This window comes from Natator depressus, chromosome 6 (genome assembly GCF_965152275.1).
Source record: "Natator depressus isolate rNatDep1 chromosome 6, rNatDep2.hap1, whole genome shotgun sequence".
Lineage (NCBI taxonomy): Eukaryota > Metazoa > Chordata > Testudines > Cheloniidae > Natator > Natator depressus.
Window position 1 is genome coordinate 90,097,018 of NC_134239.1, and position 14,535 is coordinate 90,111,552.

At 47.2% G+C, this 14,535-nt stretch overlaps 1 protein-coding gene across 7 annotated transcripts in view; it reads left to right on the forward strand.

Moving 5' to 3' along the window:
* The first annotated feature begins 5,075 nt into the window (after nucleotides 1-5,075).
* GPATCH2L (G-patch domain containing 2 like) overlaps nucleotides 5,076-14,535 on the forward strand; it is a 43,541-nt gene continuing 34,081 nt past the window's right edge. For 4 of the 7 annotated variants that reach the window (XM_074955986.1, XM_074955987.1, XM_074955984.1 and 1 more), the window contains exons 1-3: nucleotides 5,326-5,469; nucleotides 6,616-7,283; nucleotides 12,882-12,946. In XM_074955986.1, coding sequence (XP_074812087.1) covers nucleotides 5,428-5,469; nucleotides 6,616-7,283; nucleotides 12,882-12,946 — 775 coding nt within the window. In that variant the 5' untranslated portion in view covers nucleotides 5,326-5,427. Of the gene's footprint in view, nucleotides 5,160-5,325; nucleotides 5,470-6,612; nucleotides 7,284-12,881; nucleotides 12,947-14,535 lie in introns of those variants that run through there. The other 3 variants (XM_074955991.1, XM_074955988.1, XM_074955990.1) reach the window with 3 other exon arrangements.

Sequence of the window (14,535 nt, forward strand, 5' to 3'; positions counted from 1 at the left end):
ATTGATGATCTGGATGAGAGGCATGTTAAAGAAATTTGCAGTTGATACTAAATTGGGAGGAGCTGCAAACCCTAATAAGGACAGAGAATACAAAAGATCTGAGGTTAGAAATATGGGCAGGAAATAACAAAATTAAGTTTGACTTGGATATATGTAGTCAGTGGCATAGCCAGAAATAGAACCCAGGAGTCCTCCTGCCCAACTCACTAGATGCATGATTTAATTGGGGATTGGTCCTGCTTTGAGCAGGGGGTTGGACTAGATGACCTCCTGAGGTCCCTTCCAACCCTGATATTCTATGATTCTATGTTTCCCATGACTAAAAACCAAAAGAAAACAAACAACAAAAGAATAAGCACCTGGGGCAAGCTGTGAACTCACAGCTTCCATTAGCAGCTAATGATCTGTAGAAACAGGAGCTGAAACTCCAGCAATGGGACCTACCAAAGCACAAATCTTCAGAAAATCAATACAGGAATGTCAGGCTTTCAATAGGGAAGATGTAACTTTCATTCAAACCAGGGCCAGAGGTCAGACAAGTTAGTTGCTGATATTTCCATAAATAAGAACTTCATAAACAACCGGTGGTGACTGATAATATACACCCACTAAATCAGAAAATGACTGAAGATTAGACACTGAGTCAAGCACGGGGAGATACAGGCCCTTTTCCAGCTGGGTTTGAGAGACCACATATGCAGCCACAGCTCCTCTGACAACCTTTGGTCAGGCTGGGGTACAGAACCATCAACTAGAAGAGGTCAAAATAAAGACTAATTGGTGCTCTCTGTGGGAGGAGCAGTGGCTCTCCGTGAATGTGACACAAGAACTATGCCATTCCCTGACAGCTATATATATTGGTCTAACGTGCCCATCTTCAAGGCAATGTGTGGACACGTGTTGTGGCATGAGAGTGTACTAAATGGTTGTAAGCATAGGTGGTGCGTTAGCCTTCCATTCGGGGAGGCTTACACGCGAGCACTGGAAGCTCCCTAGAAGAGTGGGGGGGGGCACTAGTGCCTGGACTATGACTCCACCCTCCTGAGGCCCTACCCTCACTCCACCTCTTCCCTCCCCCGAGCCCCCCACCTGCTCTTCTCCATCCCTCCCACAAGCCCCCCCCCGCCTGCCTGCTCCTCTCCGCCTCTTTCCCCATGCCCCTCATTCGCCAACCACTTGCTCCTCTGTGCGGCAGAGGAGAGCGAGTGGCGAGCGGAGGGGGCCTAATGAGAAGAGGTGGAGCAAGGGCAGGGCCTCAGGGGAAGAGGTTGAATAGGGGCAGGGCCTCAGGACAAAGCATGGGTGGAGCCACAGTCTGGGCACCAGTGGCCCCCTCACTTCTAGGGAGTTTCATTTCTGGTGCTCCAAAGGTGACGAATAGGGTTGCCAACTTGCTAATTGCATAAAACTCAAACCCTAGCCCCGCCCCTTCCCCAAAGCCCCGCCCCGGGTCACTACATCCCTCTTCCTCAGTGGCTCGCTCTTCCCCACTGTCACTCACTTTCACTGGGCTGGGGCAGGGGGTTGGGGTCCTGCTCTCACCCGCAGGCACCCCCCTCCCCAGCTCCCATTGGCTGGTTCCCAAGTAATGGGAGTGCGGAGCCGGTGCTCAGGCAGCGCGTGGAGCCCCGTGGCCCCTCAGCCTAGGAGCTGGACCTGCTGGCCCCTTCCAGGGCGCAGCACGGTGCCCCAGGACAGGTAGGGACTAGCCTGCCTTAGACTCGCAGCACTGTCGACCAGGCTTTTAACAGCTGGGTCGGTGGTGCTGACTGGAGCCACTAGGGTCCCTTTTCAACTGGGTGTTCCGGTCAAAAACCGGACACCTGGTCACCCTAGCGGCAGGCTGGCATGCCTCCAAAGGGAGGTGACCTGTGCCACATCTGCAGAATTTGCCCTCCTGCACATGGCCAACCTTTTTTGGGGAGGCTTAACCTCCCCCAGCCTCTTATACGTGCTGCCGCCCATGGTTGTAAGGAATGTGCCAGCGAGTGGACAACTGGGCAAGACACCATGAGTCAAACGAGCGGTGAGAAAGTTATTTCTATCTCATAATCTTCAACCACAGAATCACAGAATAAATCAATGAACTGCTTATTCTGGAGCACCACCCGGATCCCTGTTTTTCTCTGCCTTTTACTTTCAGTTTAACTTCCTCAAGATTCTGCGATACCACACTCCAGCTGAGACTGCTGGTTGCAGCTCCATCCAGTTTGTCTCTATTGTCAACCTGGGGCTGGGGGGAGGGGTGTTGCTTGGTTCCTCTCCAATAGGACAAAGACCCAATCCTACACCCATTGAAGTAAGTGGAAAGACACTCCTTGACTTTATTGGGCATTGGATTGGTTTCTAAATGCATTGTCTCCACACTGCTCTGAAGGGAGTAAGCAAGGAGGGAGAAGCTTTGTTTACCATGCTCCAAAGAATGAACTAAAGAATGAGGGGAAAAGGAAACGAAAATTTAGGCTGTACATGAAGTGACATTTCCTAATCATGTGGTTTATTTGAGTTACTGGGCTAGAAGTTTTATGCTTTCCTGTAAAGCATCTGGTATTGGTCACTTTTTGAGACAGTATAGCAGCTAGACAGGCCACTAATCTGATCAGTCTGGCATTCCTGTGTTAGTTTCTCAAGAGAAATGGTGGAAGCCCCTCACTTGGAATATTTAAAACTAGACTGGACAAAATCCTGGAAAAATTAATATAGGGAACAATCCTGCAGTCATCTCCAAAGGAAGGGCTAGATGTTTTCTAATAAATGCCAAAATTAATGCTGGCCTTGCAACGTTGCCTCTGACCCATGTGCTTACGCAGTTTCATACAGCGTGATGGCATCTACAGGCCCCACTCTGAACCAGGACTGGGAGTACAGCAATACTGGACTAGGGAGGTGCTACCCCTCAGCAGGTGTAGGGCGTGTTCTCAGTGGAGGAACAGTTTAAAAGTACACTGCCCAGGAAAAGGGGGGAAATGAGTTGCATGTGGCATCAGAAAGCAAGGCTGCGGCTGTGGCAGGAGTGGCAAAAGCTTTGTGATGGCTGCTCTAGTAGCAGGGACTAGGCTCTCTTCCCCTCTCTAGGAGCTGAAAAGCCCTAAAAGAGATTGATTGAACAGGGCTGTCAGAGACTGGGGATAGGCTGCTAGGTCAGAGACCATGCCCCACACTGAGGAGCTCTAGTGTGGTTGGAAGTACCCAAGGGAAAACATAATTTGGAGTAGCTCAATAAGTGGGCTGGGTACTTTGATAAACCCTACGGTCCTGTGTTGGAGTGCGTGTGGGTCCCCCTATCTTCCCCCCTCCCCTGCTCCACTGTAGTGACAGAATCTCTGTGGGAGGTTTGGAGTATATGGGGGTGATTGTGGCCCCAGTCAGCCTTCTCTGGGATGACTAGGCTGACAGAAGGCCATGAGCTGACCACTAGACCAGGTGGTCATTGGACATGAAGCCTGTAATTATATGATTACATACTTTTTTTTTTTCTGCAGGACCCCCATTCATTCAGTGTACAGGATGGATAGTGAATGAGGCAGGAGTGTGCGGAGGTTGAATGGTGTACATGGGACTTTATGTTCCTATTGGATTCTGGGAAGTGGGCTAAAGGACTGCTAAAGGGCCCTCCACCAGCCTTAGGGGAGGATCCACAAGGTCCAGGTACTCAAATAATTACAGGGGACAAAGAAAAATGTAACAGGGGCAGGTGTGAAGGTCAAAGAGTCAAACAAAGGGAACTTGAAGGGGACACTGAGCAGAGTGGGACCATATGTTGGTAGGCATCTGCCTTATTCACTGTCATTGTACAACACGTGCATTGAATGAGGTAGAGAAAACAGTCCATAGACATGTAATTTAATGCTGTATGGTAATGTGTGAACAACCTGAACTTTGCCACTCCCTGACTTTTGCATGCTGCACTCTCCCCTGTAACAAACAGCTTTTTTGTATGTAACATATGTTTGCAATACTGCATTGTGAGGTATCCACTGCCTGTTGCATTTGGGTGCCATCTGTAAACATAGACAATAATGATAACTGGGCATAAAGGATATAACCCCATTCAGTAGGATAAAGGCTGATGCAATCCCATCTGTCCACTTCAGGCCAAACACCACACTCTGTAGATGTAGCATACTTTGGGAGCAGATACTAGCTGGGTCACATCCACCTCTGATAGAGACCCAAGCCCTCAGTCTACTCACACTTTAGTAACACACACAGGTTTTATCCAGGTGTGAAAGTAACTTAAAGGATTTTACTGATACTCTGGAGTCCTTAGGAAGAGGAGGGGCCTCTACTCGAAGAGGCGGGGCCTTTACATCCCCGGGGCCTTTAAATCAAGATTTAAAAGGCCTGGGGCTGGGACTGTGATAGCAGCAGCTGGGAGCCCCGGGCCCTTTAAATTGCTGCCTGGGGAAGCCGATCCACCCCGATACAGTGCACGGGCTCTTGCCAGTACGCTGTACCGACTTACTTTCACCTCTGGTTTTATCATGCCAATAAAAATTTTGGCTTGTGTCTCGCTTGCCTATCACCTTGTCCTGTTGTGAGCTCCTTGGGGCAGGAGCCTTGTGCTCACACCTGTATAAATGCAAGGATGAAGCTCAACAAATAATCTGAGCAGGGAAGAGAGTCCCACACAACCCTGAGAGCCCTCCACTTCAGCTGTGCTTAAAGCCAGGTCCTCATCTAGGGCTCTTGGTAGGGGCATTGTAGAGTCCCCGAAACTCACTGCCTTAGGAGGGAAGGAGGCAGTGGTTCCAGTCTCCTGGGCGGATGGACAGGCTGGGCGGAGAGCAGCACGGAGCAGCTGTATGCTTTGCCCCAGCCAGGGTCACACCAAGCCCCCCCGCTCTCTGTTTAGGCAGCACAGCAGCGGGGCCAGCCCCCCGCCTGACAAGCTGTTGCTGCTGCAAAGAAAGAGCCCGAAGGGAGCAGAGAACAGATCGCAAGCATCGTCCTGCCCCTCTCGCCTGAGCTGCACGTGCGCCCCCCGGGCCACGCGCCTCCCGCAGCTGCTCATCATTCGCACAGCTCCCCCGCGGCGGGGCGGAAGTGTGCACGCTGAGGGGGCGTGGCGCGGTGCGGGGCGGAAGTGACCCCCGAGACCGGAAGTCCTGTTCCGAGAGGAGGCCGAGGACCCCGGAGAGGCCGAGGCGGGCGGGCGGGTGAGTGAGACCCGCCTTGGCCCGGCTCGGGGCTGGGAGGGTCGGTTAGCGCGAGGGTCTGACATAGGTCGGGGGATGATGCCAGGCCCTGGGGTGGTGCCAGAGCCGGGCTGAGGGCCTGGGGCCCAGGCAGGGCGGGCGCCGTGGGCGGGGTGAGGGTGGTTCCGGCCGAAGGCTGACAGGCGGCGGCGGCGGGGAGATGAGCTGCGGGAGGAGCTGAGGAAGTGGAACGCAGGAGTCGTGGCGTCGGTCTGTGCTGCGTTGGGTGATGGGGGATTTTAGCTACGTCTCCGACTCCTGGGTTAGAAAGGTGCCCAGAGCTTCTGTCCTGTGTGTTTCCCTGATGCTTTCCCTCAGTCCCCGGGTCTTGGCCTCATCAGGGCTGTGGGGGGAGGGCAAGGCACGGTGTCCCCTATTTCCTGAGGCAGCTCTGCCCCAGTGTACACAAATCTATTGATATATACATATTCCCATAAGGTGTTTTCAGTTTTCTGTGTTGGGGGTCCAGTTTGCTGCTGTGGTTAGAAAGTGTCAGTATCTTAGCAGGAGCGGATTTATTGTACAACAACAGGATCCTGGTTTTGTAGTATCGCACTCCAAAGTGCGTTAGATTAAAGACTCCCTGTGTATTGAGTGAGCAGTCGTTTGTGGGGTGGGAAACCACAGCTGTTTGGTAGTGCACAGCAACACGAAACAACAGTTTTGGGTGAGAGATGAAGAACAATCCCATATAGAACTGTAATGGCTAGGGAGATGTAACGAACTAGACTATAATTACGCCGATTGAAATTTGAACAGTATTCCTGGTTAACGCCTGATTTTCCCACCTCAAAAAAAAAAAAAAAAAAAGGAGAGAGGGGGGCAAAGCATCATGGAATCTTTGTGACTGCATTAGTATGAGACTTAAGCTTTATTCCTCTTTGGAAAGACTGACCGTCATGCAGCATAGAGTCTTTTTAATACCCATTGTGTCATTGGTCTGAGCCAAGTGTGCCACCTATTAAGTCATTCACAGTCCCTTTGTGACTGGTAGAGGTCTCCCATCCATGTACTGAGCAGGCCCAACCCTGTTTCTTGCATATAACAGCTGATGGTATGACATCACATGGTGTTCTGAATGCAGGCCATTTCACTTTTAGGCTGGATACTGGGACATAGTGCTTCAAGGAAGAAAATGCAATCCTGTGTCCGTGTCAGGCATAAACTTGTCTTTAATTGCTATAGCATGAGGCAGTCTTGGCTGGGAAGGGGAAGTGGTAGCCCTAATTTTAAAGGGAAGACTGAGCTGTAGCACAAGAAGAACAGTTTGCCTGTATTAGTCCTATTGGGCAGGTCCAAGGTAAGTGTCTAACCAAGTTGCTGGTGTGAAGAAGGCTCTAGTTTATGCTGGTCTAGTGACGTGCTGTTGCAGTGACATTAGTGGCTGGTGCTAATTGGTTGTTTTCGTGTTTAGTAGACATTGCCCATGGATGAGCTGGTGCATGACTTGGCCTCGGCCTTGGAGCAGACCTCAGAACAAAACAAGCTGGATGAGCTGTGGGAAGAGATGGCCCTGAGCCCAAGGCAGCAGCGGCGGCAGCTTCGCAAGAGGAGGGGTCGTAAGCGGCGCTCAGACTTCACGCACCAGGCGGAGCATGCCTGCTGCTACAGTGAGGCTTCGGAATCAAGCCTGGATGAAGCCATGAAGGACTGTCGTGAGGTGTTGACTGCCAACTTCAGTGACTCGGATGACATGGCTGTGGCCAAACGCCACCCAGCTCTGAGTGCCACCCTAAAGAGCAAGCAGCATTCTTGGCATGAGTCAGACTCCTTCACGGAAAATGGACCCTGCCGGCCCCTCAGGCGTCGCCGGAAGGTGAAACGTGTGACCTCAGAGGTAGCTGCTAGCCTCCAGCAGAAACTCAAGGTGTCGGAGTGGAACTATGAGAGAGGCTATAGGTTCAAGTCAGCCAAGAAGCAGCGTCTGTCACGCTGGAAGGAGAACGCCCCTTGGACTTCATCCAGCCATGGCCTGTGCGAGTCAGCAGAGAACAGGCCCTTCCTCAGTAAAGGGGGGAGGAAGGAGAGGATGGAGTGTGAAGCGGATGAACAAAAACAGGGTTCTGATGAAAACATGTCTGAATGGTGAGCTCTCCAGGCCTTTCCTTCACCTACCACAATCAGATTATCAACTTCCTTTACAGCTGCTTGCAAAGACTGTGCCCTGGTCTAGGTAGTTCCCTCTCAAACAAAGTTTTCCCTTAAAGATACAAGAAAAAAAAAATCTCCAAACCCTTGCCTGCAGTCCTGTGGTGCTAAATCAGTGTGCATGTTGTCTTCATGACCCAGTAGTGACATGTGCATGTTGTCCTCATAACAAACCGGTGTGCTTATGGCTCCAATGAGAAGTCTGTTGTCTCTGTCTTCACAGTGACAACTAGCATGCTAGTGGCTCTAGTCTTTGCAAGTAAAACCATGTTGACAAGCCAGTGAGTGATGGATGAGACTGATTTCAGTTTCATGTTTCCAAGGGTTTATGAGGAACAGCAAAGGAAAACAGAATCCTGTAGTGACCAGTTAGCCTTGTTTACAGTTACTGTATGTACCTTGATCAAAACGTTGTTCTGTTTACAAGGTACTGCATGTTAGTTGTCTAGTGTAGTTGTAACAAAGGCATAGATCAAGGTGAGGCCTTTCTTACCAAAGAGAGGATGCTTTTTTTTGCCATCTAAAGATGGGAAAAGACATTTTTATCTAGTAGTACAGGCAGGATATATTGAGTAGCACCTTGAGAATGTATATCAATGACAATGGGTAGATAGATTCCCTCACTTGATGGAGCAGTAATAGACATTGCTAGCCTCCTCGAGGTACTTTCTACACCAATCAGTATTTCTTCCATCATGTTCAATTGAACTTAAACCAGCTGGCTTTCATCCAGCCTTATCTGTGCCAGCCATTGAGAAAGCAAACACACAGCTTTGTTTTGGTCCATCACCTGAGGAATGTGCTGGGTGATTGTTTTGTTTTCCCTCAGTTGGTTCCTTTCCCTCAGACTAATTAGGGTATATCTACGGTACAAAATTATATTGACCTAAGTTACCATGACATACAGCCACTACATTAATTAAATCGCTTTTGCATGTCCATACTATGTTCCTTGTGTCAGCAGTGTGCGTCCTCACCAGGAGTGCTTGTACTGATTTAACTGTCAGTGTGGAGTGGCTTCTGAAAATCAGCAACAGTCGATGTAAGCAACACAGTATCTACACTGATGCTGCATCGACATAAATACATCAATCTAAACACTACACCTCTCACAGAGGTGGAGTTACTAAGTCGGAGTAGTTGGCGAGTTACATTGGTGGGAGCTACATTTTAGTGTAAATCAGGGATCAGCAGCCTTTGGCACACGGCCCGCCAGGGTAAGCCGCCTGGCGGGCCAGGCCAGTTTGTTTACCTGCCATGTCCGCAGGTTCGGCCAATTGCAGCTCCCACCGGCCGCGGTTCACCGCTCCAGGCCAGCGGGGGCTGCGGGAAGTGGCACGGGCCAAGGGATGTGCTGGCTGCTGCTTCCAGCAGCCCCCGTTGGCCTGGAGTGGCGAAACGCGGCCAGTGGGAGCTGCAATCGGCCAAACCTGCAGATGTGGCAGGTAAACAAATTAGCCCGGCCCGCCAGGGGGCTTACCTTGGCGTGCCGCATGCCAAAGATTGCCGATCCCTGGTGTAGATGCTTACAGAGTTAGGTCGATGTCAGCTGTCTTGCGTTGACCTAACTCTGTAGTGTAGACCAAGGCTTATTGTGCATATGTTTGCATCAGATGACACTTGCCATGTGCTGCCAAAGCCTTTGGATTCTCTTTGGAAATCCAGAGGTGAAAATGTTTGACTATCTCACCTCCACCTGTATGGTCTGGGCTGTGGCTTGGTGAGGGGAGTGGAGTTAGAGGGAGAAATACGTGTGCATTACTTCTCCTTGTAGAACGCTTCTGGCAGCAGTGAGGGATCATGCCTTTGCCTCTCCTGCACTAAATACAGTGCTTCCCTACTAGAAACAGCAGAGTGAAACTGCGTATGCTTACATCATTTTCACTCTGCTGTAGATGCTCCATCTGATACCACTGAAGTGCTTCGTAGAGCTGCAACAAGGGCATATCCTGAGAAATGTGTGAAAACTGGACAGGGAGGAGAGAAAATGATTAGGAGTATAGCCATAAACAGGCAAGAGGAAAGGTGATTGGCAAAGCAAGTGGGGCTAGGAAGCAGCATTGGTGTTCTAGTGGCTGTTGTACATCAGTTTGGGATTGAATTGCGTTTCTCACTTCTCCTGTCAACAGAGATTAGGAGTACACAAGTGTCACACTCAGCCACTATGGGGACAAATGCCTTGTATCATTCAGCAGTGACGTTTTCCACACCCTCTTTCCTCCTAGGTTAGCAGGAGCTAGCATCTCGGTGGAGCTAGAACACTCAGCACTTTCATCACTTTCCTTTGCTTATGCTCTGATCCAAAGCCCACTGAATTCAATGGAAGGACTCCCGTTGGCTTAATAAGCTTTGGATCAGGACCTTAATGAGGAAGCAGCTTTGATGGATTACCGGTGGGGTTATATTCAGTTTTATACTGGGGAAAGGTTTGTTACCATATCATGTCTTCAGAGTGGGATGTGGGGGATGAAGAATTTTGGAATACCTTCCCACACACATAGATAATGGACTAGGAAACATCCTACATAAAAGTGGGGGAGATGGAGACTGAAATGAAGAGGGGAAAGGAAAGATACATAGGAACATGGTGAGGGAGCAAATGACTGATCTAAGAGTGGTATGAGAGGGGAATCAAAGCCTGATAGCCAAAAGGAAGGGGAAACCAAGAATGAGAGAAACATGGATTCATTTTAGGGGACATTTGAGATTTTTGAGCTACCAGTACAATGGTGACGATTAGTTGCGAAGACACTTAGAAGTAAAACCTCTCCACTCAGTCCCCCTTTTAATATTTTGGAGCTCTCCCACACAATGGGGAACTGACGAACTATAAATGGAGGCCCTGAACGTCTGTCTCATTTATCTAAGATGTATGCTGTCTGAATTGTCTGCTTAATGTGATTACATAGGGCAGATCAAACCAGAATAGTCCAAGGGCTGTCTGAGAACATCCTTGCTAACACACATGCTACTACAAGTTCACGGATGACATATTGTTTCTCTCATCTTTCACATAGAACAGTATCTAACTAGACTTCTTTTGTATCGCTTAATTTCAAATTGGATGTTGTACTAAGTTTACCAGCCAGTGATAAGGTGAGCGCTTGTTTTATCTTGATATATTCTGGGCTGATAGAATGACCAGTTAGTCCCCAGTTTGTAGTTTAGTTCCTTTTGAATAGTAGCAGGTTTGGTGACAGCCTGTAGTGGCAGTCATGAGCCTGGCTCAGCTGATGTATTAGGGGCTGATCTCTCAGGAAAGAAAAAATCCCCTTCTCCTGGAAGGCAAGTGACAGAGACAGAGTGTTCAGCCTCCCCCTCCTTCTCCAGCCCGGCCTGACCTTCTGCAGCCCCTTGGTGCTTCTTGTTTTCTTATTTTTATAGAAAATCAATGTCCCTCCTGACACAAACAATAGCTCAGGAGCAGGAATAAATGTCGGAAAGCTGAGATCTCTGTCCATCACCTCTCACTTTAACTCCCCCAAACTATTTAATTATAAGCATGCTTTGCTCCAGGTGTTTGCGACAGTGAAATTGCTAAATGAGGACCATTTTAACCAAAGATTGGGCGATCAATAACACTCTATAGCAGTAGCTTGTCGGATCAATAGCATTCATTATTTCATGGTTAAGGTAAGTAGCCTCCTTTGCAAGTGGAGAGTATTAATCAGTGCTTACTGAACCTGAGGAAAGGCTTGTGTACAGGATACTCTGTTTTCCAGGCCTGAAATATAAAGGGAGTATAGGTAAGGATATCTTTCAATGAACCTTTGTACTGATACCGCAGGTAGAAAGCGGGGTGGAATATGTATCTGTAAGGCACTGCAGGGTTTTCCAGTACTTTGAGGCACTGGCTGTTCTGTTAATTTGATTCGGAACTTGGTTTAATAATCCTTTCCCTTTCTTATGATTCCTGGTCCTATGCTTTAACTACTGTCCCTTTCTCATACAGCATGTTAGGGGATGGATGGCACAAACTTCATAAAAGGCTGGCTTAAAACTTGGTGTTAAGTTGCATGCTAGAATGTGGGAGGGACTTGCAACCTCTTCCATCTGTATGTTTAAAACTACCAACTGAAAAATGGACTCTAATGCACTGATGAAGGTTCAGACTTTCAGGTATCCAGTATAATGGATTGTCTTAGCTAGTTTACAGAACATGTTTTTAAAAAAGCAGTAATATGCTTCACAGCATATGGTTTTAGTGAGTACATACAGTTAATTGTGGATGGGGTGACACTCACTGTCCCTTTGCCTTGTGTCCCATAAAGTTTCCTGGGGATATTGGTGGCTGGTATAACCACACACCATGCTGTGTGATGTTGCTCTTCCAGGGTACATGGGGATCTTATCTAACCACACTGTTGAGATTATTTCAGATGCTGAGTTAAAGCTAGGATTCACTTCTCCCGTAAGGCCCTGTAACCTGTGTGCAGGGTGGAAAGGGTATTGCTTTTGCTGAGAGATCTCAGAATAATGGAAGTATTGGATAATATGTCCTAGAAAAGATCGAATCCTAGCATTAACCCATCAAATACCTAGGATTGACATGAGCATGTAATTTTGCAGCACAACGTTCAGCCTTTTCAAAACTTTTTACAGACAGTTAAGTTTTCTACACAGATTATTTTCCAAACAAATTCCTTCGTAAACTGTCTCCTGGAGCAGCTGCAGTGGCCAAGTTTAAAACTCAGTTCAACTGGTGGTTATCTACAGCCGCAAGCTATGTAGTACTAGTTTATTTGGATGAGTAGTTAGGGACTTGAGGCCTGGTCTACATCTAAACTTAGGTTGAGCTAGCTATGTTGCTCAGTCAGGGCTGTGAAAAATTTCATGCCCTGTGTGACGTAATTAGGTCAACCTAACCCCTACTGTAGATGCAGGTAGGCTGAGGGAAGAATTCTTCCATTAACCTAGGTACTGCCTCTCAAGGGGGTGGACTTACTACAACAACAGAATAACCCCTAGTAGGGTCTATGCTACAGTGGCACAGCTGTGCCGCTGTAGTGCTTGAAGTGTAGACCCTTACAGCCCCTTATCCAGCCAAAGAAAGGAGAAGGCATTGAAGAGAAAGCATTTATGTTCCATTTATGTTGGAAAATGGAAGTCTAAAAAGAAAAAGTTGTGGTACAATTGCCAGTGGCCATCGGGTGACCCGCGAGGGGAGCATTTAGCTTAATTTCTGTTGCCTGGTCGTTACCAGAGACGGGGATATCTGCAAAGAGTGTCATAATTATGATCGTTAGCCTTGGTGCCCTGACGTAATCCCATTTTTGATAATTATGTTCTGATAACCTAAAATTTCCTTTTTTAACTCGATACAGGATTCTTCCTAAATTGCATAGTGTTGTAGTGAGCTGTTAGGCAGTTGTCATGTTCCATGCCAGAGGCAATCATGTGTCAGTGATGAATTGATTCCCATTTTGTATGGTATATAAAGTACTTTGGGGTCCTTTGGGGATGAAAGGCACTGGCAAAATTTAAAAGATTTTTGCTGCATACCCTTCAGCAGTTAACTGTGGTTGTTCTTTGCAGTGAAACCAGCAGTGTATGCAGCAGCAGTGACACTGGCCTCTTCACCAATGACGAAGGCCGTCAAGGTAACTACTGTCTCGTGACTTCCCTCTGGTGCAATATGGGAATTTCTCTTTTATATGCTTATAAATGCAAATTCAAGGCAGTGCAGGACTAGAAATTGGAGGGGATCAGGATGTGCGGGGAAGGGATAGTGGCTAGGAGTCAGAGGAATTGGCTCAGATCACAAAGGTGTTCCATGTGATTTCAGTTAAAATCATGCTTTTCTTATGAAAATGTCGTGATATTTATCAAATGTGTACAATCCAAATACTGGAAGGTGTGATATAAGGCAATACGTACCTTATTTGGTTCTTGGGGACGACTACTCAGACTTTCCTGCTTAGTTTCAGTGAGGTCATCATGAACTCCATGAAGTCTCTATCAATAGAGGTCAATTGTTTGTATATATATTACAAAAGTGCCCACAATCTGCTTGTCATACTCTGCGACACAGAAACATACTGGTCCAGAGAGCTCACAATCTAAGATGACAAGCAACATACTAAGCCTGGTGGAGGTGCGACAACCAAAACGTGTATTAGGCAGGGGAGAAGCAGTTCTCAGAAGTTTGTGGACTCTCACACTTCAACTGGTGTTGGTGTTGAATTTGTAACATACACATTCTTTGTCCAAGATTATTATGAGGTACTGGAGTTAAATACATGTCAACCAAAGAAACAAACACAAATGTTTAAACAGTGACTAAAAATCCCTTCCCCTCTCTGTTGCTCAAATTCCAATCTCTTAAATCTTGTGATGTCATAATTTCGTTAATTCTCCAGTCCTTGGCTGTGTCTACACTGGGAAAATGCGTTATGTTAGAAAATGTGTTAACTAGTATGTTTTGACTAACATGATGTCAAATGTGGTGTAGTATCTACTGTAGACAGGGACAGTTGCGTTTAAAAATTACTTTTTTTAAAAATATGACTGTCTCTGTCAACACTAGATGCCACTTCATGTTTGACCTCATTTTAGCTAAAACATGTTAACACATTTTCTGAAATGATGCATTTTCCCAACATAGACAAAGCCTTAAATGTTCAGGTGCTGTTTACGCTCTAATGTGAAAAACAAGCAAGGAAAAAATACCCTTTTTGGACAAACTCCTTCCAAAGCTTCTTTATCAATCATAAAGAAGCAAAAGAAAGGGCACAAGCCCAATTGTTTTCCTTTGCAAGTCCCTTTAAACTTAATGTTCTGTCCCAATCCCAACTTAGTTAATTACATTCTGCTTCACTAAATTTGCCATGTAGTTTCAACTGGATACAGGTTTCTTCCCTTTTTGTCCTTTAACTATTATGTTATTGGAACAGTTGGCATTTTCCACCCCAGGAGCAGCTGCATTTCATTGGTAGAGGAGTGGTCCCTGTGTATAGTTTGAACATAAGTTTATAAAATGCTTTGGGATCTTTCAGGGTGAAAGGCACTGTAGGAGCAGTGGATGCTGATCTTTATTGTCTGTCTAATGTAGCAAGTGACTTTGAGGGAAATTGCTTGAGATGAGAGTTACTGAGCTTATGCTCTAGTGTCCAAAGTAGCTGACATGTTTATACACATGATCCTTTTTCCAGTGTTTAGGGGAACAGTCCTTATTTATTTTTTAAACATA